This window comes from Simochromis diagramma, unplaced genomic scaffold (genome assembly GCF_900408965.1).
Source record: "Simochromis diagramma unplaced genomic scaffold, fSimDia1.1 OVJJ01000344.1, whole genome shotgun sequence".
In the NCBI taxonomy this organism is placed as follows: Eukaryota; Metazoa; Chordata; class Actinopteri; order Cichliformes; family Cichlidae; genus Simochromis; species Simochromis diagramma.
In genome coordinates this window covers 10363217-10390663 of record NW_024387375.1, presented here as the reverse complement: position 1 = coordinate 10390663, position 27447 = coordinate 10363217, and the positions used below count along the sequence as shown (strand labels likewise).

Here is a 27447-nt window from a genome sequence, read left to right as displayed (position 1 = left end):
AAGTACAATTACAAAGCAACCGTAAATGTTGTTGGTAAACATTGCACACACAAATTCCATTGAATCTTTAAGAGGAAACAAGTTTGATATTACTTGTAAAGTAATACATGTTATGTCTACAGGCAGGCGTTTCTAAGCTGAATGAAGCTAAAACATTGGTTGATGAACTAAAGAGGCGGGCTGCAGAGCAGAGCGAACTGCTGAGGACTAAACAACAGGAGGCAGATTCTGCCCTGCAGGAAATCACAACCTCCATGCAGGTGTGTATGTCTGTGCTGCTGGTGCATTGTCCGCTAGTGACTGTGTATTGGCTTGTGTGGATGGGTGCATGTGGGTATACGTGTGTGGCTCAGGACAGTAGTCCTGCAGGGTTTCATGTCTTTTCTAACTTATATCTATTCTATGTCTATCTATCCAACTTCTCTCCTCTCCTCTCCTCTTCTCTTCTCTTCTCTGGCTTTCTTTTTCATCTGCATTGCATTATACAAAAAACTTTCTGCCTTTCCCATGGCAATATCCTCCCTACTGTGAAGACACTATTTATTTAGTTTGTGTACGTATGTGTATTTGTTTGCTTTGTGACTTTCCTTTCATTCTCATCTCCTGATACCCCCATTTCCATTTCCTCCTGCTGGGTCTGTCTCGAGGATGGATGGTTGGATGGATAGATGTGTGGAGGGGGAAAAGGAGATGAACCTTGTTCATTAGTTATGATATCCTTCTATCTTTCACTCTGTGGGGATTGGGTTTGTTGAGTTAGAGGGAGGGAGGAAGAAAGGAGATGAGAAACAAAAATAAGAAAGAAAAAGAAACAACTGTCAGAGGAGTCAGTTTTGCAGAGTGATAATTAAGAACTAGACTCATCCCTTTGGTCTGTAGTAGCTATGTCGCCTGTGGGGATGGAGACAGCAGGGAGAGAAGCGAGGAACACTGGAACAACGATGGGAAGAGTGTAAACAAAATAGATGGAAGACTGACTGAGGCTTGGCAAAGATGGAAATATTAAGAGAGCCATTAAGGAAGAAGGAAAATAAGATTTGGAGCAGAAAAGGGGAATATATGTGGCATATAGCAAGACCTGGAGCCTTGACTATGGAAGAATTATAGGGATGGAAAAAAAGTCAATGTTGGGATTAGCTTTAGATGAAAATGTGATGTGATAAAACTTTCAGGTTTGAAGAGGTCAGAGAGAGGACCTGTTGGAAAATGATGCGGCCAAACATTTGTCCTCACTGCTTTTTCATCATCAGTGTCACAATATTCCTAAAAAAATCCTATAGATGTAAAATAAAATACAGATGATTATATGTGAATGTGAAATGCTTACTTTCAATCCTGATTAAGCCTTTTCCCCCTAACTTCAGTACATGCTAAAAGCCTGTTTTTTAATCTAGTGTACTGAACATTTTCCTTATTTTTTGGATTTTCCAGAATGCCAGTGACCAGAAGGCAGAGATGGAAAAATTGAAAGGGAAAATGGCTCAAGAAGTGTCCAAGATTGAAGAGAGAAAAGCCAAAATCGACGATGAGCTGAAAGAAGTACAGGTAAGTGGTCTGTTGCCTGTTTTTGTGAGCATGCCGATTTCTGTAAGTTACGAGAAAACATCCCCCCTTTTCAAGGCTTGCAATCCCCATTGTGCTTATCCTTCACGTACTTGTGCATCTCTCGCTGCCTTTTCCCCTGCTGCCCTCTAGCCTTTGGTAGATGAAGCAAAGCGTGCAGTTGGAAACATCAAGCCTGAAGCGCTGTCTGAGATCCGCTCCCTCCGCATGCCTCCCGATGTCATCAGAGACATCCTGGAGGGGGTACTGAGGCTGATGGGCATCTTTGACACCTCCTGGGTCAGCATGAAGAGGTGAGAGAAAAGAGATAGGAAGAACGTGTAAAGGGATGGATAGGAAGATGAAGAGTTACCCTGTTGGGAGTAATTAAATTGATGAGGATCTTCGACACCTCTCGGGTTAGCAAAAAGAGGCATTAGGAGGTGATGAGGTGTTAGAGAATGGGTGGGAAACAAGGAAGAAAAGGGAAGGATAAACAAAGCCTTTCTGCACTGCTAATGAGCGAGTGTAGGTTGTGTGCGTATATTTGGGCAGGGGTGGTGCTGGGGGTGGGGGGGCAACTGTTCATGCTTAATTAAGGAAAAAAAGGCTCATATTTTAGGCTTGAATTAACATTAAACTATCTGCTTTATGGGTTAATTTGATCTCTTTCTGATGATTTCATCTGTGTTTGGCTTTAATGTTGAACTCACACATGAAAACTTCTCTCTTCTCTAGCTTTCTAGCTAAACGTGGTGTGAGGGAGGACATAGCTACATTTGAAGCCAGGAACATCACTCCTGAGATTCGCCAGAGTGTGGAAGAGCTACTCAACAGGAACAGGGCTTCTTTTGACCCTAAGGTCTGCCTACAATAGTAGCAGAATCAGAATTAGATGTACTGTTGGAGGTTGTTATTACAGCTTGATTGTTTTTTTGTTGTTGTTGTTGTTGGTTTGTTAGTGTGTTTGTCTTCTAAAGAAATTATTATGGCTGTTTCACTGATTTGTAATGCTACTGTTGTTTCATTCAGAATGCAAAGCGTGCAAGTGCAGCAGCTGCTCCTCTGGCTGCCTGGGTCAAAGCCAATGTCCAATACTCCCGCGTCCTAGAGAGGATAGAGCCACTGGAAAGAGAACAGGCTGGACTTTTGGAGTAGGAAAACACACAAACACAACTCTATAAAAGACCGAAAATGCTTTCAACCTGTAAAACACTGTATGTTTAAACAAAACAAAAAACAACAAAGTTGAAGTTCTTGATTAAAAAAATTAAAAAGTTGCTAAGTTTTGTGAAGTAATTTTGATCTAGATTGTATTCTTGTAAACAAACTTGTGATCACTGACTTCATCTAATTCTACTCAACTCTAACTCACGCTCAGTTTCTCGATGCTACACATGCAATAAATGATACATAAAGTAAGTCAATAAATCAATGCGTGTGTTGTATGTGTCCAGAAACCTGAGGAAGACTGAGAGTAGGAAGAATAAACTAGAAGACCAGCTCAGCACTGTTGGAGCCAAAGTCAATGAATTGAAAGAGAAGTATGCATCCTTCCTTCACCAATTAATCCTTCTATACTGTGTAGTTTGTGTTTTGCTTGTGGGTTTTGCGTGCCGTTGTCTTAAATTGAGATTAGGGTTGTAGTTTCTTTTAATCTTGAACTGTTGATTTGTTGATGCGATGATGAGCCACCTAAAAATTAACAACAACAGCAACAAACATGGGCAGACATTTACCAGCCTCAGTGTTTACGACATCAGAGCACAACAAAGGGTCGAACTTCACACTTTACATTAGTGTCACTGAGCTCCCTGCGCTCTGTCCTCTTTAGTCTTCAGTTTTCCTCCTCCTCATCCATGTTCAATCATACAATACAATCATCTTATAACTGAAAGATGTCCTACTTTCACTACACTCATTTTCTATATGACTCTACCTGCTGTAAATGTCATAGAGGAAGCCTCACCTGTTGTATTTACAATGCATCTTATCGTCTTGGGTAAATATTACAATACATCTGCTTTCGGTTGGCTTTTCTTACTTTCTCTGCAGGTTTCAGTGTCACACTGCAGAGGCAGCTAAGTTGGAGGCCGATGTGTCAAAAGCTCAGGACACGATCACTGCTGCCCAGCAGCTTATATCACAACTGGACGGAGAACACACACGCTGGAATGCACAGGTAGTTTGATGTATGGCTGTGATGATATATGTATTGGTGGGGGAGGTTATACACATTTACTCAAAAGAGGCTCATTTGCCATGTAAGAGCAACAGGAGCCGTGAGTGTCTAAGAGCTCGTGGGTGTGTGTGTGTGTGTATGACAGGGGGGATGGATCCCGCTGTCTTGGGTCCCTTCTGGCTGTTTTTACTCCTCTCCACAGCATCTGTCTGCACCTTAATTAAAACACTCAATCTCTTCCTGACACGCTCGCTCGTACACACACCCTCAGTCCCACCGCCTCCCTCAAGGACTACACCAGAGAGCCAGTTTGCTCTCCACTCACGTATTACCATATACTCTCACGTGTACACACATACACTCACTTCAACGCTGTACAGTAGCTGTAGGTCACTATACATCAATACTTCTAAGCTGTTTTAGTGTTTCTCAGGAAGGGAAAACCAATGAGTCAGGTGTACACAGCTACAGTGTAAGTGAAACAGATGCAAGTTTTTAAGTAGGATGTATTAATGCAGTAGACTAGAGATCTCAAGGTCATGAAAACTTGCAACCTCAGATGTGGATATAAGTGGGGAAAAGGGTTAGCAATTAAGCCTGATGTTTAAGTATTTTACAGAGATGTGCGGGTGCGCCCGTGCTCCCCTGGCATGCTATTAAAATACCTCAAAGGAATCCTGATGAACCTGGAAGTCTTTACAGCTGTGTCAGTAAAATCGGTGCAGAACAGCAAGTGTGTTCCAGGTCCTGCACTTGTGGGTTAGCATTTTTTCGTCTAGTTAAACATTTTATGTGGTCATTTGGTATTTATGACTGTGTTTAGTATTAAAGAGTCATTAGGAAAAAAAACAAACAAAAACCAAACATGTTTTGCACTGGGCCATATTAGCATCATATGAGCAATGTACCAACTTCAGTTCTCTCCTTGCTCCACCTTCTTTTCTCACATCCACGCCTTTTCTCCCGATACTGCCCGTCACTCTAATGTGATTCGTTTTTATACTTTGTTCACCTACCTGTATTTTGTCCTAGATGTCCGAGATAAAGCATGAGTTGGATACGCTCCCTATTAGAGCCTTGCTTGCGGCAGCCTTCATCACCTACCTGTCTGCAGCTTCGGAAGACCGTAGACGACAGTGTCTGGACTCGTGGATGGCTCACTCTGGACTACAGAGTAAATATATCACTAGTTCTTTTACCACACTACCAACAGCATATGGCAAGTCCTGTCCCAAGCAGCCTACTCAGACACCGCTGCCCACACACAACATAGCGGACTCTACTGTTACAACATGGAACATACAGACGTTACAGCTTCAGGGTCTTCTCGAAGAGCTTGTTTGCCATTTAACTAAATAAATGGTAATTTTAATTTTAATTTATAATGATGTTATGTTTTAATCCCAGGCTCAGAAAGCATCACAGTACTTGATAATCCTGTTTTGTGACTTTGTGTTTTTTAATGATATGATACTACATCAATAATCAATACCCCAGTAACTGATCTCCTCTTACGTTAATATGCATGTATTGAAATTGTACACGAAAAGCACTAATTATTATCTCAGTGATATTTAAACTGAGGTATGGTGACAATAAATACAAATAAAGACACAAGCCTTTTTGTTGCTTGTTTCAGAGTTTGACTTGCGATCATTCCTGTGCTCGGAGAGTGAACAGTTGATCTGGAAGAGTCAAGGGCTGCCATCAGATGATCTCTCAATGGAGAATGCACTGGTTATACTGCAGGTTAGACTAATATTTCAAATCTGCATCTACAACATGACACAGGGATTTACTAAATATAAACACTAATTTCAGTCTCTTTTTGCCTACTTTATATAAATATGTTATTAATACTATTTATGCATTGGCTTGCTTATTTCACATCACTGTATAAAATATTTAAAAATACATCAAAGTACAATACAAACCCAGCATTAACATGATAAAACAAGTCTAGCTGTACCGAAAGTTGTGTCCTTGTTGCCATACGTCTGTGCTCCATTTGGTTGTATCGTGTTTGTGTGTTGTTTTTTATCATCGCCACCACCAGATCAATGCACTCAAGTTGAAGGTAAGAAGTCCATCATTCATCCTCGTAGCTGTTTCCTACATAGCTAGTTTATTTATTTAGTGTTTCTTTGTTTCTCTGCTTCTCTTTTGCTTTTGTGTTTGCCTTGAAACTAGTGAGAAAGAGATGTGCTGTCACTTTATTAGGTACACCTAGAGAGTACCAGGTTGGACACCTTTTGCCTTCAGAACTGTCTTAATTCTTCGTGGCATAGATCTCGCACATCCCAGACGTGCACTATTGGACTGGGATGGTGACTGTGGAGTCCATTTCAGTCATGTGAACTCATTGTTATGTTCAAGAAACATAACAATGAGACAGTTTGAGATTATTTGACCTTTCTGACATGGCACATTGAGTTCGTGCCATGTGGTTAGAAATTTGCATTAAGGAGCAGATGGACAGGTGTACCCAATAAAGTGTCTAGGGAGTATGTGTACGCATACACTCTCGCAAAAATGACATAGATCATATAAAATTTTGGGGGTTCTTGGAGACATCAAATGGTCCGCTCTCTCGCTGAATGTGCCGTAACTACTTGTGGGCAAATTGTCAGTGGTTCCATGTACAAGACTTGTAGATGATTTGCCTCAGAACTGATTTGTCAGGCTCATGAGCATTGACAACCATTTTCTTTCTAAAGGCATTAGAGATCTTTTTATATTGCTGCACACTTCAGCTGGTACAAGAACAGTGGACCCTATCCTGTTAAAGGTTTCAAAAACACTGGTTTCAGCTTTCACTGTATAAACAAACTGTAATCATTGGTGTGTATGTGAGAGAGAGTAAGAAAGACGGCGAGAGAAAGACTCCTGTGCCTGATATAGGAAGGTGGTATTGAATGGTAAGTATGATAGCACTGTGACGGGGCTAAACCATATGCATACACACATGCAGTGCACATCATTCTTCTAGGTGAGTTGCGTGCTTTATAAGTAAAACTATCCTAAAACAACTTCAGCTGAAATGTCCTGCTTTCTCTTCATTTCTGACTCAGAGTGTTGCGTGTCCATTCCTGATCGACCCATCGTCCCGAGCTACAGAGTGGCTATGTACACATCTCAAACAGCACAGACTAGAGGTTATCAACCAGCAGGTAACAACACACAATCAGTAACATGTGTCGTGGAATGGAGGGTCATTAATCTGTTAGATTTTGCAAAATCCTGTGCACACACTGGTGATGTGCTTTGTTTAATTCAGTTAACCCTCATTCTAACCTGTTCTTTCTTCTTTTTCTAAGTTTTCCGTTAGACATTCTTGACTGATCAGTTTCTTCTTGTCTAATGAATCCAAGTTTCTCTACTTTACTAGAATATCTTAATCATTTAGAAGCAAGCCTTAACCATACTTTAATCGGTCCAGGTAATGATTTTAGCAAAATTCTGATGGTTACATTAATTAACACTGGTGTCCATTACTTATCACTTAACTGTTACATATTAATTACTGCATTAGTGTCATCAGGTACACTGAAAACACTCATTTGATTGTTTATTTTTTGTATATGTATTTAAATTGTTTGGTTTTTGCTTAATAACTTGTTAAAACTCTCTAGACGCTCTAGATGTAAATGCTTTGTTTAGAAAGAAAATATAAGATTTATTCATCTTCCAACTGTAAATTTTTTTCTTTTTTTTCTTTTTTTAATCGCAATCGTACTACAACTATAATTACACTTCCATCCACCAGATACACGAGAGAACTGTGTTACCATCCACCTCTAGAATTTAATGTAATCTCTTAGTACTGGGTGTCTGTGTGCCTTCTCTCTATAGGATAATAACTTCATGACATCCCTAGAGCTGGCAGTCAGATTTGGAAAAACCCTTATCATCCAAGAGATGGATGGAGTTGAACCTGTGCTCTATCCGCTGCTGAGGAGAGACCTAATAGCACAGGGTACTCACACATTCTCACAAGCACAAACACCAATTTCATACAAAGTTGGGCTGAAGAACTCTTTTGGGCATAATTCAGAGGCTTAAGCAACCTCAGGTTGCTGACTACTCACCTCTATCCAGGGGCTACTTTTCTGCAGCGTAGTGAAATCCCATTCTGAGGGATATTGCCTCAAAGTTTAATTAACCAATCCTGACTAGTGCATTGGGCCATCACAGTACTTCTTCTCACTCTCAAAAGCCTTACTCTGTAAAATATTAAGTAAATCAAATGGTTAAACATTGACTATTCATGTTTTATTATATATTCAGACAAGACCTTTCCACAATACAGTCACAGTAAAAGGAAAGTTAAAAGAACTCAGCCAAAATGCAGAAGCACCCCTCATTTCTCTACAATTTACTTCAAAGTTGCCAGACTTCTAATATGTTTTAATTGGTCTTCAGTGTTTTAGTTTTGGACATGTTTTTTTTCCACCACTTTCAGGCCTTCTATCTTACCATTGTTTTTTGTTTGTTCGGTTGCTTAACACTGTCCTCTGAATTGTTTACAGATGACTTGATAAAGAACCAATTAGAAGCCTGATGCAAAAACACATCATTTGTTTACATTTCTTTATGAAATGTCTATATCTGTCTTTATGAAATTAATCTATGAAAAATGGAAAAGCTAAAATAGTTTTACAGGCATAAAAAATAATATTTTTCTGCTAAAAAGGTGATTATTGAAGAGCCATTTGCTGAAAACTTGGCATATATCAATATGGTGTAGACTTTGTCCTTAAACAATTTGAGGAAACTACAAAGCTGGTCACAAAAGATGAAGTGGCAGGCTTTAAAAAAAAAAACAGCCTACAGCAGATGAGCAGTATCATAAAGTCATGTCATCAAGAAATAGAAAAAAGTATCCAGCAAAGACCTGACACAGGACCTCAGAGATGCATCTGGCCCTTCAGTCAATTCATCTACTGTTCACTGAAGCATCAGCAGAAATGGTCTCATTGGAACGGTGGCAATTAAGAAGCCATTCTCAAGGAAGGCAAAAGGGGAGAAAAGGCTGATCTATGATGAATTACTCAAGAGCTGGACAGAAATCAGTGGTAACAGCTCTATAAAACACAGTGGAGGCTCTGTCATGGTTTGGGGCTGAATTTCAGCCAGTGGTGTTGTGGATCTTATCAAAGCGGATGGATTTACAAACATAGAAAAGTACCGTCAGATCTTGATCCCCCTGGATACAAAAACACAGAGTGGATCACTACCAGTCATGGACTAGCTTCACCAGGGCCCAAACCTCAACATTGTTGAAGCAGTGTGGGATCATGTTGAAAACTTAAAGAAATCACAAGAATAACCCTTCCCACATTATTGCACAGCAGCTGTTGCTTCTCTAAGACCATTGCTGAAGATTTACTCCTGGCATTGTGTTAACACACCTGAATCCACCAGACCTGCAAAGTGCCAGAGCTTCAGCTTTTATAGAGATGCTCACACTTGCTGATGATCAGCTAATCAAGTGAATTTGATTAAAGTGGTCGGTACTCACGCTCTCAATTCCTGTGGAAGCAGTTGTAGTTTGTTTAAATTTGTATGCTGCCAGCTGTAAAACCTGCTAAGGATCAGATTGTTTTTACTATGTCCCAATACATAAAACCTTAGAATTTAAAGAGTGTGTACTTAATTTTTTTTTACCAAACTGTAGATAATGATTGAAAGCCAATAGATTCAAATTAGTGTCTCAAGCCTTACATTTTGATAGTGAGTCTTGATGTTAGTGATATTAATAACTTATCAATAACTTGCTCCTGACTTACTTTTTTTTTTTTTTTCAACAAACGCCTGTGAAACTTTGTACCATGTCCATTATTTTCAGTGTTAGTTATATTTGAAAGAATTAATGAGCATACTGTGGGCGAGCATTACAAATGAAAAAGAAAAGTGTGAACGAAGGAGACGGTGGATAAATAACAATAAGTGAAAAAAGAAAACAGGTTTGCTGCATTATCACACTGTGGTACATAAGAAGTAATTGCTTTCCGTGTGTCACTTCTCATTATTTGTACAATCACAGAAATGGACCTTTCAGGTAAAGTGTGGTAGTTTCTCAGTAGGAGCTCACTTATTGATTTTCCTTGAATTACCTAGTCTTTGTTCCTTGCCTTTTTAGAAAGGCAAGAGAAACAGCAAAGAGAAAGAGCACATTAGACTTTTCAGTTTTGAGGGTTTTTTCTGTATGCATGAGAATAAGATGCTGTAGAACCCTGGTGTTGTCTCATTTAGTGTCCATAGGTTTATGCAAATCTCACACATGAGAAACATGCATGCACTAGACATAAATATCTCTTATTTTACACAAGGACTAGCCTGTATGTACATAATATGATATTAAAATCCATCCATCCACCCATTTTCTTCAGTTTAAGCCTAATGAATTCTATGTAGTAAAAATATCACCAATTAATAGTCTCAAAATCTCAAAATGGTAGTTATTTTATCCACTTAATTTTCTCAAATACTTTGCAGCTGTTGGATATTAAAATTGTCAATAGAAAAAAACATGCAGTGCAGTCCTTTGGTCATTCCATTTTATGGATGAATACTCTTTGAAATTGTCTTACAAAATTGGACAAAAAAAAGCCCCCAAATACAGCGTGTATTCATAGACGACTGGTTTTGAAGCGTCTTCTATAGCCAGTAATACTTTAGTTTCTCCTTTTAGGTAATTGCATTCCAATCACATATATAAAAAACAGAGGTTGAAAACATACCTGTAAAAATGATGTGTGATTCATAAGGCTCTGAATCATCCAGGGAGAGGCGGTTCGCTATTTGAAGCAGAATTGGAAAGAGCGGGGGCAGAGACAGTATGCGAAAGGGCAAGTTATCCACTTAAAAGTAGTGTTGAACAAGAAAGAAAAAAGTGCTGAGACAAAAAAATTGACAGTTCTGCACTGCGGACATCTAGACGACAGAAGGGGAAGAAAGTAGAGGGAGAAAAGTAAAAGGACGGAAGGTAGGATAAAGTTAAAAGTTGATGTGATACAAGGTACCTTGTTAAGAGACACATTTACACATGTGCAGGTCCTAGATATGTGGTCCAGATAGGAGACAAGGTTATTGATTACAATGAGGACTTCCGTCTCTTCCTGGCAACACGGAATCCCAGTCCCTTCATCCCTCCTGATGCCGTCTCAGTGGTTACTGAGGTCAACTTCACAACAACTAGGGCAGGCTTGCGGGGACAGGTAACCCATTCAACCAGCACACAAATACAAATGCATATAAAATGTACAATGCCAGTAATTTAAAATGTACCTATTGAGCATAATCATGTCCAATAATAACTTTAAAGTTAATAACACAAATACATGGGATATATACTTGATGTGGCCACACAGTGTGCCCACTGGCTCTTTATTTGTGTGTCTGTATGTTAGTTGCTAGCCTTGACCATCCAGCAAGAAAAGCCAGAGCTGGAGACTGAGAAAACAAGGCTACTACAACAAGAGGAAGACAAGAAGATACAGCTGGCTCAGCTGGAAGAATCATTATTGGAGGTACTCATGCTAACATATACTGTGAGGGAAATATAGACAAGGATTCTACAGGGTGGGCCATTTATATGGATACACCGTAATAACATGGGAATGGTTGGTGATATTAAAGTCCTGTTTGTGGCATATTAGTATATGTGAGGGGGCAAACTCCTCAAGATGGGTGGTGACCATGGTGGCCATTTAGAAGTCGGCCATCTTGGATACAACTTTTGTTTTTTCAATAGGAAGAGGGCCATGTGACACATCAAACTTATTGGTAATGTTGTGGTGGACCACTAGAGGGCTCCACTCACACCCAGTGTTGAGGAAGTGTGTTGCTGTGTTTTGTGGCACGATGTGTTCAGTTGATGTTGGAGAGGAATAAAGAAGGACTGAGAACTGAGAGCTCTGTGTTATCCATACTTACCTCCACATTGGTGACCCCTGACTCGAGCATGCTACGGGCCGAAGATAACACAGACTCCGCTTTGGATGCATCAGCGGCCGCCGGTCCTCCGCCTCCGGTTGCAGCTGTGGTGCTGAAACTGCCGTACTTTTGGCTCCACGATCCCCCGTCGTGGCTCGTGCACGTGGAGGCTCAGTCACCTTCCACGCCTCCACCTGCCTCCCCCGGAGCATCTGCCCCTTTGCTGACGGCAGGGATTGCTACACACCGGCACCGCGGAAAGAGTATCTGTTTCTACCATCAGCGTTTTGGCGCCAGAGCGCGTCGCTGCCTGCCGCCTTGCGCTCTGGCGCCATTTTTACAGGTATGTTTTCATACCTGGCGGGTCGCCAGCGCGCCGTAGCAGCCGGGACCGCTGGCAATACAGAAAAGCTGCTCTTCATAGAGGACTTGCACTCCGAGAGATGTTTTCTCGTGTACTCCGGCTCCCAGAAAAGCCTCCTTCCCCCTACCGCTGCCGACAGACTAGCAGCGAACTGTGGGCCGCAGCTCATTGCAGCTAATGGCTCTCCCATCACAACGTTTGGGGAAAAGTTGGTGACTGTTTATTTTCATGGTCGGGATTTCCAGTGGAACTTTGTTGTTGCCGCTAGCTCTGTACCTATTTTAGGTGCTGATTTTCTGTGTGCTCATGGACTGCTTGTCGATGTTGCTAACAGACGTTTAATTGATGCTCTCTCGTTTTCTTCGCTACCCTGTTTTACTCGGGCCGCCGAGCCCCTGATTTGGGCTAATGTAGTGACCTCCGGGGATGCTTTTCAGCGTTTGCTTTTAGAGTTTCCATAGCTGTCTGTCCCTAATTTCTCTAGCACAGTAACAAAGCACGGGGTGGAGCATTATATTCCCACGGTCCCACGGTGTTCACGCGCGCGCGCCGCCTCGACCCTGCGAAACTGTCCATCGCTCGGGAAGAGTTTGTAGCCATGGAGCGCCTTGGCATTGTACAGCGTTCGAACAGTGCATTGGCCTCTCCGCTTCACATGGTGCCCAAATCGGACGGTCGGTGGCGGCCATGCGGAGATTTCCGCCGTTTAAATAATGCCACGGAGAATGACCGTTACTCCATCCCCCACATTCAGGATTTTTCGGCCAATCTCGCCGGAACCTGGATTTTTTCTAAAATTGACTTGGTGCGGGGGTATCACCAGGTTCCCGTGCGCGCCGAAGACGTTCCTAAAACCGCTGTCATTACCCCCTTCGGCTTGTTCGAGTTTTTGCGCATGCCGTTTGGCCTGAAAGGTGCCGCCCACTTTCAGCGGCTGATGGACTCCGTTTTGCGTGGGCTGCCGTTCGTTTTTGTTTACCTGAATGATATATTGGTGGCCAGCTGCTCAGTGAGCCAGCACGAGTCCCATCTGTGCCAGGTTTTCCAGCGTTTGGCAGCGCACGGCCTGATCATCAACCCTTCCAAGTGCCAGTTTGGGTTGCCTGTTCTGGATTTCCTCGGGCACCGCATTTCCGCTGAAGGTGTGGTTCCGTTGCCCGACAGAGTCCGGGCCGTTTCGGCTTTTCCGCGTCCCACGTCGGTTAAAGCGTTGCAGGAGTTCTTGGAGATGATACATTTTTACAACCGCTTTCTCCCCAGAGCTGCCCACCTGCTCTATGCTGCCTTAAAAGGTAAAACAGACAAAGATCCCGTTGACTGGCTGCCGTACGCGTCCAGGCGTTTTCCGCAGCCAAGTCTGCGCTGGCTGACGCCGCCCTGCTGGCCCACCCGTTTCCGTCGGCGGAGATCGCGTTGACCACCGACGCGTCCGACGTGGCAGTAGGTGCCGTGTTGGAACAGCGGGTTTCAGGTCTCTGGCAACCGCTCGCCTTTTTCAGTCGTACGCTCCGGAATGCCGAACGCAAGTACAGTGTTTTCGACAGGGAGTTGCTGGCCCTGCACCTCGCGACACGACATTTTCGTTTTTTCCTCGAGGGTCGCAACTTTACTGCATACGTTGACCACAAACCTTTGACGTTTGCCATGTCCAAGGTCTTTGACCCATGGAGTGCACGCCAGCAGCGGCAGTTGGCGGCCATTTCAGAGTTTACCACAGACATTCAGCATGTGGCTGGTAAGTCCAATCACGTCGCTGACTGTCTCTCACGCGTGTTGGTTTCTCCGGTGTATGTCGGCGTGGACTACGCTGCCATGGCCGCTGAGCAACGTGCTGACCTGGACGTCCTTGCCCTTCAATCAACAAAAACTGGCCATGTGCTGGAGGACACCCCTGTGTGGGACAGCGGTCCGCACCTGCTTTGCAACGTTTCCACCGGCCACCCCCGACCGATGGTTCCGCTTTCATGGCGTCGTCGTGTTTTTGACTCGGTGCATGCCCTCTCTCATCCTGGCATCCGGGCCTCGGTCAAGCTGGTCAGCGCCAGGTTTGTTTGGCCAGACCTTCGCAAAACGGTGAAAGAATGGGCGGCGGCTTGTATCCCATGCCAACGCTTGAAAATCCACCGGCACACGCAGGCACCCCTCGAACCTTTCCGTTTCCCCGATAGGCATTTCGATCACGTTCATGTGGACCTGGTTGGTCCCTTGCCGCAGTCACAGGGTTTCACGCACCTTTTGACTGTGGTGGACCGCACGACCAAGTGGCCGGAGGCGGTACCCCTGGCGTCCACGACAGCGGTGACGGTGGCCAGAGCATTTTTGCCCCCGTGTTTCGATACCTCTGTGTTGCCTTTTCGCCAAGAGACTCATTCAACTGGCCCACGACGACCAATCGACTTTCCAGGAAACTGTTCATCTAGGAATGCTCGGACCTGGCACCCATAATGTGGTGGTGCACCATCTTGCTGGAAAAACTCAGGGAACGTGCCAGCTTCAGTGCACAAAGAGGGAAACACATCATCATGTAGAAATTTCAAATATCCAGTGGCCTTGAGGTTTCCATTGATGAAGAATAGACCCACTATCGTTGTACCCCATATACCACACCAAACCATCACTTTTGTTGTTTCAACAGTCTTGGAGGGATCCATCCAATGTGGGTTAGTGTCAGACCAATAGCGGTGGTTTTGTTTGTTAACTTCACCATTCACATTCAAGTTTGCCTCATCACTGAACAAAATCTTCTGCGTGAACTGAGGTTCCTGTTCCAATTTTTGTTTTGCCCATTTTGCAAATTCTGTGCGTCGATCTGGGTCATCCTCGTTGAGATGCTGCAGTAGCTGGAGTTTGTAAGGGTGCCATTTGTGAGTAGCTAATATCTGCCGAAGGTTTGACTAATTTCACTCTCCAGTGACATGCGGCGAGTGCCACGCTGTGGGCTCCGCTCCTCACGTGTTAACCCCTTCGACATGTCAATGGCTGTGAACAAAGAGAAACTTGTCAATAACTCATGAAAGAATAAAGTTACGTTGAAACCAAGCACACCATTGTTTTTCTTGTGACATTACCAATAAGTTTGATGTGTCACATGGCCCTCTTCCTATTGAAAAAACAAAAGTTGTATCCAAGATGGCCGACTTCTAAATGGCCACCATGGTCACCACCCATCTTGAGGAGTTTGCCCCCTCACATATACTAATATGCCGCAAACAGGACTTTAATATCACCAACCATTCCCATGTTATTACGGTGTATCCATATAAATGGTCCACCCTGTACATAATGGAGTACAAAGCTATACGTTGTTGAGTTCATAGTATTTGGATGTTGGCAAAAACATCCTCCTAGCTGTTCTGATATTTATAATTTATTTTAGTTTGGCCATTTAATATTGCCCAATAAAAGAAGTAATATTTGAAAAAAAATCACCTGAATAGAAGATAAAAGTCTACATTCAAATCATGTGTTGATTGCTTCGCACCAAATCTGCTTTGGTGGTGTGCAGAAGCAAATTCAGAATTATGTCAGAGCCCAAATACCTGCGGACCTGAATGTGGAGATGATGATTTCATGTTGGTGAAACCTCATTTTCTTCCCGTGTGAATGCTCAGTTTTCTCTGCACTGCAGATCTTGTTTTTGCTCCCACCCACTGATGAGGACTAAGCCTGAGGAGGGTATGGTAGACAAAATAGAACGGTGTGTACAGACTGAGCAGGAGGAGTTGCTGCTGTCGCGATCAGTTTCCCTCCCTTGAACGCTGACGCATATGTCTGATGGAGCACTTCATCATAACCAGAAGCTGTTATTGCTGAGTACTGAAGTTTAGTTCAATGAATCTGTGAAAATTGACTGACCAAATGGAAAACTTTGGATACAATGTATCCACTGGAGGGGCTGCTTTCTGATGATTTGGCCTCTGTAACTAGTGATATCTTAATCATCAGTAGTATGATCTTAATCATCAGTAGTATGATCTTAATCATCAGTAGTAGTATAACTGGGCCAGTTATTCTGTATTCTGGTCATTGCAGACAAATATGAACACAACAATTACTGACAACACAGTGTGTTCATTTTGTTCTCAACACAGATAATTTAAATAGCTACAGCCAAAGCCCATTCAAACCTTCTTCTGTCCAACTACTTGAACTGCATAAAGACTAAAAACAGAAAACAAACCTTCTATCATCATCATCATCATCATCATCATCCTATCATAGTTTAAAAAACTGAAAATATCCACTGAGGAGAATGGGCAGTCTGCTTTGAGTTGACATAAAAGCAACAGTAACTCAAATAACTACTACTGGTACATCTGAACTAGAGGCTGAATGCTCATCGCTCTTCTTCAACATTGCTAATTTGGCAGCATTATACCTGCTGCTTGTGTTAGATTTGTGCCTCACTGCTACACCATTTATTGAAATTGGCACAGGTACTCTATCCTGCAGGCATGTTTGGTCCCTCTAAGCCAGGAGGATGGCCATGACAGATGTCCACTGTGTCTTGGCATTGAATATCTCAGGCAGGCTCTGACAGATGATGTTTGCATCAACTCCAGCTGTATGCCATTAACTGAGAGGACCACGAGGCTGGCCTGGTTTGACAATACTTTACTGAGGCTGACTTGCCTTTTTCAGGGGTGTCTGCATGTAGCTCTCCTTTACCTACTCAACACCACAAGCTTGCTCAAGGCCATGCTGCTACTGATAATATCTCGAGATGAAGCCCTCATTCCCAATAAGCATTACTTACGGCCACAGGTTAGAATCCCTGATGATCTCCTTACCACGAGTTATACTATAGCAACTTACATGGGGCATATTGGGAACTCTTCTTCCCATGTGGTTTCAGCTCTGTCCCAGATTCTCCACGCTGCTGTGGCTGATGTCTTGACACAGAGCTTGAGTGACCTTTGCTTCAAGCTTTTGTTTTCATAACCAAAGAGCTTGGCAGACTGATGTCTACCTTTACTTTGGCTTGGCAACAGGTGTAGCTTACTTAGTACATCTTCTCTGAGGCTCATAGGAAAATGCTTAGGATGTTGCCTGTAATTCAGGGTCAGATGTTCAACCCTGCAGCCCAGCAGACCCACTATGCTCAGCAGACTAGAGCATAGTGCACAGGTGAACAAAGTCAGGCAACAGTTTGCCAATTTGCGGTGCGTGCCTTCAATTAATCCATGGCATTGTAACTGCCTGACTGCCAATGTTTTGGTGCCTGATGTTTCTTCCACAACACTTCAACGTCTGGGAGGTCTTCGACCCTTGGGTGCAAACCACCCTCAGCAGAGGATACAGTTTCCAATTCAATTCAATTCAGCCTCCAGGTTTGGAGTGGGGTGCAGATGACCTTTGTCACAGATGCCCTGAAGGCTTTTGTTCTGAGACAGGAAACACGGCAGTTCTGGAGAAAGGTTCCATTGAAACAGGTCCAAAGAGACGGTGGTACCACAAAGCTCAAATCACCTAATCCTGGTTTCTAGAACATGACAGTGTACTGAAATGGCCTCCACAGTCACCAGATCACATTACAAGAGAGCACGTTGATGTGGTGGAACAGGAGATTCAATGAGCAACCATCAAATCTACAGCAACTGTTTGATGCTGTCACGTCACATGGATCAAAATCTCAGATGAATGGTTTCAGCACCTTGTTGAATCTGTCCCATGTGGTGTACCTAATAAAGTGGCTAGAGTGTGTCCATAAAGACTGCTGGTTTAAGAAGATGTAGCCATAAGAAGGGGTGAGCATTGTGTGGACATGTCATTTTACACATATTGTAATGACAGTATAGAGCAAAACATCAAATTCTTCCTGGCCAAGTGCTTTATTCCAATGAAGATTCCTTCATTTCTTTACTTTCACACAACAGCTGAACGAAAACTTCATGCATACAGTATACAGTCAGAGAAACGTGCACACATCAGCGATGGACATTGTGGAATTCACCCTAATGATCATTTTTTTTTGTCTAAGGGAAATCTGTTCACACACACACACACACACACACACACACACACACACACACACACACACACACACACACACACACACACGGATACCAAGATGTCAGTGCTTCAGTGGTACTAGACATATAATTATTCTTGAATTGTAGGAGCATATTTGACTTGACATTTCCATGCTCTGCTGCTTTCTCATCTATTGTATTTGAATTTATTTGAATACATTTTATCACTTGGTTTCAGAGAATAGATTCCACAGGATTTAGTGGAAGACTCTTGGCACCCAATGAATGCTTAAATACAACAAAATAAATAAAAACCCCACATGATGCAAACAACTTGTCTTTTCCTTGCAACTTTTATCAGATCAAAGATTTTATCCAATTGAACTCTCTCTACGTAATTTAAATTTCTCCTTATTTCCTGCTGATCTTTTGCAACTTGTCCTTTTTTGGTTGTCAGACCTTGGCTACAGCTCAGGGGAATATTCTGGAGAACAGGGAGCTAATAGACAGCCTAAACCAGACCAAAGCAAGCAGCGCCCTAATCCAGGAGTCACTACTGGAATCACATAGGCTGCAGGCTTCCTTGGACCAGGTATTTCAACCACACACACACACAACCCATGAAAATCCTATATACTAAATACATTTTTGGGGTTCAGTTTTAAAAGGAGTAACACTTTGGGAATCAACAGTATGAGTTATGTTGGCCTTCTACACGGATGTCATACCTTGATGTTTGTTCTTCATAGTTCAAATGGCTGTAAGTGAAAATCGAAAAGACTGTAACTTCTAATCTTTGACAGATGACTCCTGAAAGCTTCGCTAGCTGAGATATGTTCTACTTTCCAATAAATGATTTGAGACCCTGTAAAACAGTTGCTAATTAATTATTAAAACAAGATATTTAGGTAGATGTAACATGCTGTCAATTTCACAGAATGTGTACCTAAACAAGTAAGCCAAATGTATATTAAATGTAATAAAATGAGCAATATAATGCTGCAGGCATCGGACTGCACATATGTAAAAGTGTAGGCACATTGTAAATGCATTATATACTCATCCTCTAGGGTGCAGTGTTATACCAGAACTGATTTTGCACTTTACTCTTTTTTTTTTAATTTTTTTTATGTGTTTGTGTATTTTATTATTTCTCCCCGGGTCCCATGCACCTCTGTTTTCTCTCACAGCTCCTTTCTCATTACAAGTCATTGAGTCCATCCTAATTTATCCCTCTATTCTTCCATTTTGATTGAAATAAACACTTGTAATTGCTTTTTCGCGCATGTTATGTTTTCTGCATATCAGTGCAATTTTCTGTCTTCATCCATCCATCTGTTGTAACTCCACAACATATGTGGTCCTTCTTTCACTGTTTCCTTGTTTTGTCCCTTATTTCTTTTTGACATTGTTCTCTCTCTCTCTCTCTCTCTCTCTCTCTCTCTCTCTCTCTCTCTCTCTCTTTCTGTTTTTCTTTGCTTTTACTTTAGGAACGGGATGCCTACCTGCCTCTTGCAGAGAGTGCTAGCAAGATGTATTTTGTTATCACAGACCTGTCAAAGATCAACAACATGTACCGCTTCAGCCTCGCCTCTTTTCTGCGCCTCTTCCAAAGAGCTCTTCAGGCCAAGAAGGTAACTAAATACTTTTAGCTCTAACTTTAGCTAACTTTAGCTCTAACCCTTTATTGTTACTGCACAGTCATACTTTGTACAATAGTACAATGGAATTGGAGTACTGTCCCACACTGGCGGTAAAAGAAATACAAGCAGATCACCATACATAAATAATACATACATACAATACAACAAATAAAAAATATGTATACAGAAATGTATACAATGCAGCAAGAAATTCCTCACAGCTCTTACAGTACTCACTCATGTTTTAAGACACTTTTAATAATTGTGTTTAATAAACTCTTGAGGTGAAATCAGCATCAACAAAACATCTCCTTGTGACTAAACAAAAATTTGTTCAACGGATTAAAAAAAGGTTAATACGCACACTTCCAAATAGTCTCACAATCAGGGCATAAAATTAAACTGTTTAAAATAACAGTTGACTGTTTTCAGTGTGTGTTCATGTGTTTTCAGTCGTGGCATTGTGTATTATTGGATATATGGACAATCTGTGGCTTTTTATTAATATACCAGCTAATTGATGCTTAGGCAGTTTAGTGTAGTTGATGTTTCAGTGGAGATGGACCATGTGTGTATGGATGAAATAGTATAAGTTCAGCTTCAAAGAATAGCTTTGGACATTTTGGATAATGCATTTATTTAATTTCTGGCAAAGAGTTGAGTGAGAAAGTTGACACCTCCTCTTTTCTGTCAACTAAATATGAAACTATCACCAACAGCTCGTCAGCTTAGCTTAACATAGAGACTGGAAACTGTCCTAGCCCGACTCTGTCCAGCAGTAAAAAAAACAAACAAAAAACCCCCTCTAAACTGCTTGCTAATTAACAAGTTTTTTTTAACAGAGGGTCTCTGTGGTTGCCTGGCAACTGCTCATACACGATAGATATATATGCACACAGCTATTGGGCAGAGCTATGCACAATGCTAGCTCTGTTCAAGCGATAGCCTAAACCTCTAAATTAGCAAAGTGGCCTGGGAAAAAAACGTAGAAGCAAATTTCATAAAAGCCTGTTCACTTTTTTCCAATATATAATAACAGTTCTGCTCAGTGCATTGTGTGCTCTGACCAGATAGTTCTGCTTCTTTCTTCAGTTGGCCTTGTACCTTTCGACTAGTCAGCCTCATAAGTTGCCCAGGCGGTTGTTGGGCAAGTCTAATGACGTAACAACCACTAAGAGCAGAGCAACTCCTCGATTGTTCTGATTAGGCATACACCCTCAAAGATGAAAAAAAAAAAAAAAAAAAAGCGTCGCATCATTACAGATCTTCTGGGAAAGGCTGGTTCTGTGACATAGAAATTCATTTACAAACTGTTATCGGGAAAGAGACTATATGGGAAGGTCTAATTTTCTTAATTTCCATCACAGCTCAATTTACATTGATGGTAAAAAAAAGTGGTACTTATGTAATGCATTTCTACTCAGTTGAGCACTCAAAGCACTTTCTTACTGCAAGTCTCATTGACCCAATCACACACACATTCATACAGCGCTTTTATCTACGCTTTGTAGTATTTACACACATCAGAGGGCAACTTGGGGTTCAGTAATTTGCCCAAAGGCACCAATCAGACTGGAGGACTCTGGGATCCATCCACTGTTCATCTGATAGGTAGACCCCCCAGTGTTTCATACATTAAAAAAAAACTGCTTTGCAAACTTATTCACAATAATATAAACTGCTGTTTTTGGCATGTCCAGAGTAAAGCAGTTTTGCTACTGCTTATTTTTTTAATACATTTATTGCTCATCAGTACAAGCATGAGTGCAAGACAATATGTTTACACTGAAGCAGACTGCAAAAGATATATGGTGTCTGTAATTGTTTAAGGATATTTTCTCTAGCTCCGTTTAGTTTTGATAAATTCAGCTTAATTTACTTTGTTACATTTTTTGAAGGATCATTTTTGTGTTCTTCTGCAACTGAGTATTTCAGTCTGACCTGTACAGCTGGAGCACATCGTGCATGTATCACACTGCTGTTTCCCATCTGAGCCCTAAGCACTGTCTGATAACCAGAGTGCACACATGCATGTGCACACACATACACACCGGCACACATAGAGTGGGTTGAGAGACTGAACACTAATTCTCCCAAATCCTGTGTGGGTTGTTAGAGCCAGTGCTGCCATCCAAGAATGTCACCAGGCAGCGGCTGGTCACTACTCTTACATGTTTCTACGTATGAGTGTGTATGTTGTCTTACAGTCAGCAGTATAGTCAGAATAGTGCACTGATTCATGGACTCTCTCTTTGCATCCATCGGTTTGTGTGTTGAATAAGCAAGTTTAATTTGCCACAAAGTGCAGATGGCTTCTGAAATCTAACAAGAGAATTTTGCCCTCTCATGGCTGACATACACACTTCTCTGTTTGCCTACATACATAGATTCACACAGTCACACTTTAACAAGCATACCCATGTGGAAAAGAAACAGAAAAGACTTGTGTTATATTTGAAAAAAAGAGGTTTTTTTCAAATATAACTATATGACAGGAAAAAAAAACGTCACACACACCTTGAATGGAAGCAGGTTACGAAGCCTAGATTAGCTTTTGCAAAGGTTTAAAACAGCAGAGATTCAGATAGGAGAGGCAGAAGGACACATACATGGAAAGAAAAACAGATGGGGCAGACAATAAGTCCATCTGGATTTTTTAAAAATTATTTATTTATTTGTACTATTTCCATTTGTTTCTTTTGTGTCTTTCTCTATATGTGTTATTATCATGGTGTAATTGCTGTGCATGCACTCCAGAATAGCCTTGAGACAATTGGGTTCCTCTGATATGACAGAAAAAAAGAACACACTAAAATAAAAATGCTGTTTTCAATTATTCTACTTTTGGTAGTACATCTAGGACACAGTTATTTATTATAAAATACAGTTACAGACACTTTTCCTGCTTGGTATTAATAAAAACTTACTTTGTGACACGACATCCTTTTGTAACATGAGTTTGTCCTATTTAATGTCCAGTGTCTTCTTCTTCAGCTCATTTATGTCTGTGTGTTTGTTTGTTTTACATTTTAGGAAGAAGAGAATACTGATGCCAGGATTGTGGCATTAGGAGCCAACTTGAAGAATATGGTTTATGAGTATGTCTGTCGGTCTCTTTTCAAGGTAAAGCACATATTTATACAGAACTACAAAGCAAACGTTGTTTGGATAATTTATTTGGGTAATTTTGGTGATTTGTATGTTATCAGTGGGTAATATATAAAACAAATGGACATGGTCATGTGGGCTGTGGCATTTAAATGATGCTCTGTTGGTACTAAGGTGTTAAAATACTAAAATTAATTAATTAATATATTATGATGCCATTTGACCTCCTTTAGCTATTTAATATTTTCATGGTTTTTACAAAATATGCTCAAAGAAGATGGATGGATAGATAGACAGCTAACAGGTGGTCATCAATTATTTAATATATATTGTGTGATGACTTGCTTAGTTTTTTTACTTACTGATATCTAGTTAAATTCCACTGTAGAATGAATTGACTTTATGAACAGGTTATGAATGTGGGTTCGTATTCTAGTTCTATTATTCTGAATGTGAGAATTTAGATACATCTCTTGACTTGGACAAGGCACTAGTTTCACTTGTAGTAGCATATATGACATATAGTCAAGGTTTTACAGTCTACCCGGGGTCTTTACCTGCTACTATTCTAGTATATACTATACTAGTAAGAGACTTTTATGGTTTTGGACTCTTTCAGCTTCATTTCTTTTCTGACTCAGAGCACACACTACAAAAACATGTATACACACAGATTGACACATGCACACAGAAATGTGGCACATTTTTGTGCTTTGTGTAATCAGTCATTTTACTCTTCAACTTTGTGTGTGCGCAGCTGTACAGTATCCACTGCTGCAGCACTTCAGTAGACGGGCTTGAACTTTGCAGCTTGGGGTAAATCACTTAGACATGGATGAAGAGATGAAGCATGGAGAGGGTTGGACAGAGGTCATGGTTGTTTAGATGTCTGGTCTAAACCTGAAAAATTAACTTTGCTGCACGTCAAGCTGGGTCTTCATCTGGTTGGTAAAAGTACAGAATATAGTAGGTCACAAGCAGAGATGTGTTTTGATTTATTTAGGTTATTTACAGGTGGGGCGTGTGGATGTGTTGTGTCTAACAAAACACTTGCATCTGATACAAAACAAAGTGAAACTCAGTCACAATAGTCCTGTAATTACCAGGAAGCTCTCAGGAAAGTAAACCTGTGATATCCTGTCATATCTTGGTGGGGACATGTAATTGACATAATGCTTTCCCTAGCCGCTTCCCCTAACCCTTGGCCCTTAACCATAACCTAATTGCTTTTTGTCCCTATAAGGGCTGTTGGTCCCGATAAAAATAGTAACATTCCAATTTTTGGTCCCCACAAAGATATGTAAACATGGTACACACACACACACACACACACACACACACACACACACACACACACACACACACACACACACACACACACACACCAGGCTCTGGTTATCTAGGTAACATTCTCATTTATTTACAACCTTCATGCTGCTCTCTTACTGGTAGTCGCTTCAATCTCTCACCTCAAAGTTAAGAAAAGTTTACTTTGTGTTGCTCAGTGCTGTCCATAGGTCACAATGCATTTCTATTGTCTCTGGTTGCCACTGCCAGCCACTTCCTGTGTGGATGCCCCTTTGAATAAATAACAACTACTTGGTCCTGACAAAACAAAGCGCTGTATAATATAATTTCTTCACTATAACTCTGGTTTTGTTGCCAGTGGTGCTTAGTTTATGGGGCGATCGTGGCTGAAGAATTGGGAGTTCGTCTTGTAATCGAAAGGTTGCCGGTTCGAGCCCCGGCTCGGACAGTCTCGGTCGTTGTGTCCTTGGGCAAGACACTTCACCTGTTGCCTACTGGTGGTGGTCAGAGGGCCCGGTGGCGCCAGCGTCCGGCAGCCTCGCCTCTGTCAGTGCGCCCCAGGGTGGCTGTGGCTGCAATGTAGCTTGCCAGCACCAGTGTGTGAATGGGTGGATGACTGGATGTGTAAAGCGCTTTGGGGTCCTTGGACTAATAAAGTGCTATACAAATACAGGCCATTTACCATTTAGTTTAAAATGCACCCAAATTAATTTATAAATAGATTCTGGAGCCCTGTGTGCACCTCCGCTTTTGCTACCATGCGTTAGATAATCATCCAATAAACACACCCAAATGATGAATAGCTGTTCTCTGACAGACTACAATCTTTGCATCTGATAGCAGTGACATCAGCTTCTATGAATAACCCGGCTGAATTGATTAACACATTTAACCTCTTTTTTCCCACTTTATAGAGCATTGAGACTTATTACGGACAAGCATGCTAATTCTAATGTGGTTGCCCTTGCCAGCTGTTAAGTGCATGAAATTAGATTAACATAAATATGTGTGGCGGTCACAGAAGCAATGTGGGTGTATTCCACTGTGAATGTTATTAGGTGCATTGTGTGTTTATTTATTGAGTACTGTTGTACTGTTACATGCAAATGATGAGAATTCAGTAGAATCAATAGATTTATATAATGCCAGTTATGGGCCATTTATACCACCACAGACGTAAGATGTGAGCTATATTAGAAAGTCGTGACTCATTGAAGTCTTACATCAAGCATGTTCGAAATTAAAGAACTTCTTGAGAGTTACTGCTGCAACTAAGTTACTATAATTACTTTGTTTCAAACAGGTGAATTTTTTTATTTTACATGTATTTTTACTATTTGCCTTTATGTACGTACAGAATATATTTCAGTGTTATTTTTTCACTTTTATCATAGGGGGCTTTAAACTTGTTAAAAAATAGCACTATTTTACTTTAACAGAAGGTGATTGTGCATCCTTCATCTAGTGTGTACTACAGTGGCATGAAAAAGCATTCGCCCCCTTCCTGATTACATATTTAAAATTTAAATATTAAACAAAAATAACACACGGGGGAACTTGAAACTTGAAACCTGAAAAATAACAATTTGTACTTTGAAGGCTCATTGCGTCGGTTTTGAAGCATTTGGCTGAATCTGAGCAAAAAGTATAGCCCTGCACATGTCAGAACTCATCCTGCTACTTTTATCACTAGTGTACCATAAATAACCCGTTTGTCCCACTCTTTCTCTCTCTCTCTCTCTTTCTCTCCTTTTCTATCACTTCCTTTCATTACATTTGTGGCAGGCTGACCAGTTGATGTTTGCTATACACTTTGTGAAAGGCATGTACCCCGAACTCTTCCTCGAGAACGTGAGTCATTTTGTTTGTTCATTTTTAGGATTTTATTACCTATTCCAATGACAATCGATCGCTATGCTTTTTAGCTTTCAATGTGTTAATCTGAACTCTTCTGCTTGTTGTAGGAATGGGATGTCTTTACTGGGTCCATCGTAGGAGAAATGTTTAAGAAAGAGGTAAGAATTCAACTTTTTCTTGTAACAACAAGAAGACACCATACTTTGTCTTTTCTGTCTCTCTAACGTCTCCCCTGTCTTGGTAGGAGTTCCCTTCTTGGATTGATCAGGAGAGGCACGGAGCAGTGGCCATTTTAAAAGTAAATACACTGATATAGAAAATAGCAAACAAAGCATACATGCTCAGCTCGGATAGAAATGGATTTTCTTTTAAAAGTTCCATATTAACATCATCTACCGTCTGCCGCAATATGCAGCACAGGCATAACAGTAGAATATTGCCTCCTGACATGAAAAATGCATTTTTAAAGGTGTTTAAATAGATTGCCAGTGAACCAGTCCTTACCAAGCTAAAGATTGGATCTATTCATCTTACATCTCTCACCCTTTTAACTTTTTCCCCCTCTCTTTTGCAGGCTACGTTCCCGGCTCTCTACCAGACCCTCTGTTTAAGCGACTCAGACCTTTGGCTGTCCTTCTTGCAGAGCTCGCACTGTGAACAAGAAATCCCATCTTCCATTGCCAAGAAGATTACTCCCTCCCAACAGGTCAGCTTTCAATCAACTTCTTTAGCTGTGAGCCATACAAACATTGAACACCCGCATTTGTTGGTTCAAGATGAACCTTTCAGCATAGGTCGCTCCTGTTTCTGCTTAGAAACTGATTGCTGTTACAACAACAGACAACCTGCTATTTTAAACATTTTTATTTACCCTCCAGATATAATTTTTATCTAATTCTTCTTATTTTGATAGTTATTATCATAATTACTTAAAAGGATAATATGTACAAATACATAATATTACGGTACAGAAGTTATGTATATGTATATTAACTTGGCTATAGATGTAATTGTTTGTGTAATCGATTTTTGCTTTTGCATACATACAGTACATTTAAGATCTAGGTTACATAAACCTAGGACCCCAGAAAAATGTGTATTAGGTTGGCAGGTTTTTACTGAAGGTTGCTGACTGTCAACAAATGTCACAAAGTGATTGTTACACCAAAAGCTGCCTTGTGATTGCTTTGGTCACTAGCAGATTGCCGAGCTCTCCCATAGTTTGCATGAAAAATGCTGACTTGTCTGTAAACACTTGCCAAATGCCAGTTGATCACCAGAAAACTAAAAAAGGCCAGTGGGAACTTCAAAGTAAAAGGTGTGATTCACTGCTAAAACCAACATGTTTTAACAGATACAGCTATTACTGTGAAGGCAAATAGTTTCCATTTCAAGCTTGCGACACACTTTTCACAATTTAACTGTTACTTGAATATAGTTGCTGAGCACTTGCAGACAAGTTGCGATCTTGCATGCAAACTACAGGCAACTTCCAGCACCAATCACAGGGAGATGTTCAGTGCAGCACCTTTA

At 41.3% G+C, this 27447-nt stretch overlaps 1 protein-coding gene across 3 annotated transcripts in view; it reads left to right on the top strand.

Moving 5' to 3' along the window:
* The window catches only part of LOC120719480 (cytoplasmic dynein 2 heavy chain 1), a 118022-nt gene that overhangs the window by 49845 nt on the left and 40730 nt on the right, over positions 1–27447 (top strand). For 2 of the 3 annotated variants that reach the window (XM_040008669.1, XM_040008668.1), the window contains exons 60-80: positions 123–260; positions 1432–1545; positions 1696–1856; positions 2281–2404; positions 2575–2696; positions 3000–3086; positions 3598–3724; positions 4757–4898; positions 5364–5473; positions 5781–5801; positions 6796–6894; positions 7577–7700; positions 10781–10944; positions 11137–11256; positions 18456–18590; positions 19489–19632; positions 22675–22764; positions 25843–25908; positions 26022–26072; positions 26159–26212; positions 26489–26620. In XM_040008669.1, coding sequence (XP_039864603.1) covers positions 123–260; positions 1432–1545; positions 1696–1856; positions 2281–2404; positions 2575–2696; positions 3000–3086; positions 3598–3724; positions 4757–4898; positions 5364–5473; positions 5781–5801; positions 6796–6894; positions 7577–7700; positions 10781–10944; positions 11137–11256; positions 18456–18590; positions 19489–19632; positions 22675–22764; positions 25843–25908; positions 26022–26072; positions 26159–26212; positions 26489–26620 — 2325 coding nt within the window. The remainder of the gene's footprint in view (positions 1–122; positions 261–1431; positions 1546–1695; positions 1857–2280; positions 2405–2574; positions 2697–2999; positions 3087–3597; positions 3725–4756; positions 4899–5363; positions 5474–5780; positions 5802–6795; positions 6895–7576; positions 7701–10780; positions 10945–11136; positions 11257–18455; positions 18591–19488; positions 19633–22674; positions 22765–25842; positions 25909–26021; positions 26073–26158; positions 26213–26488; positions 26621–27447) is intronic. The other variant, XM_040008670.1, reaches the window with a different exon arrangement.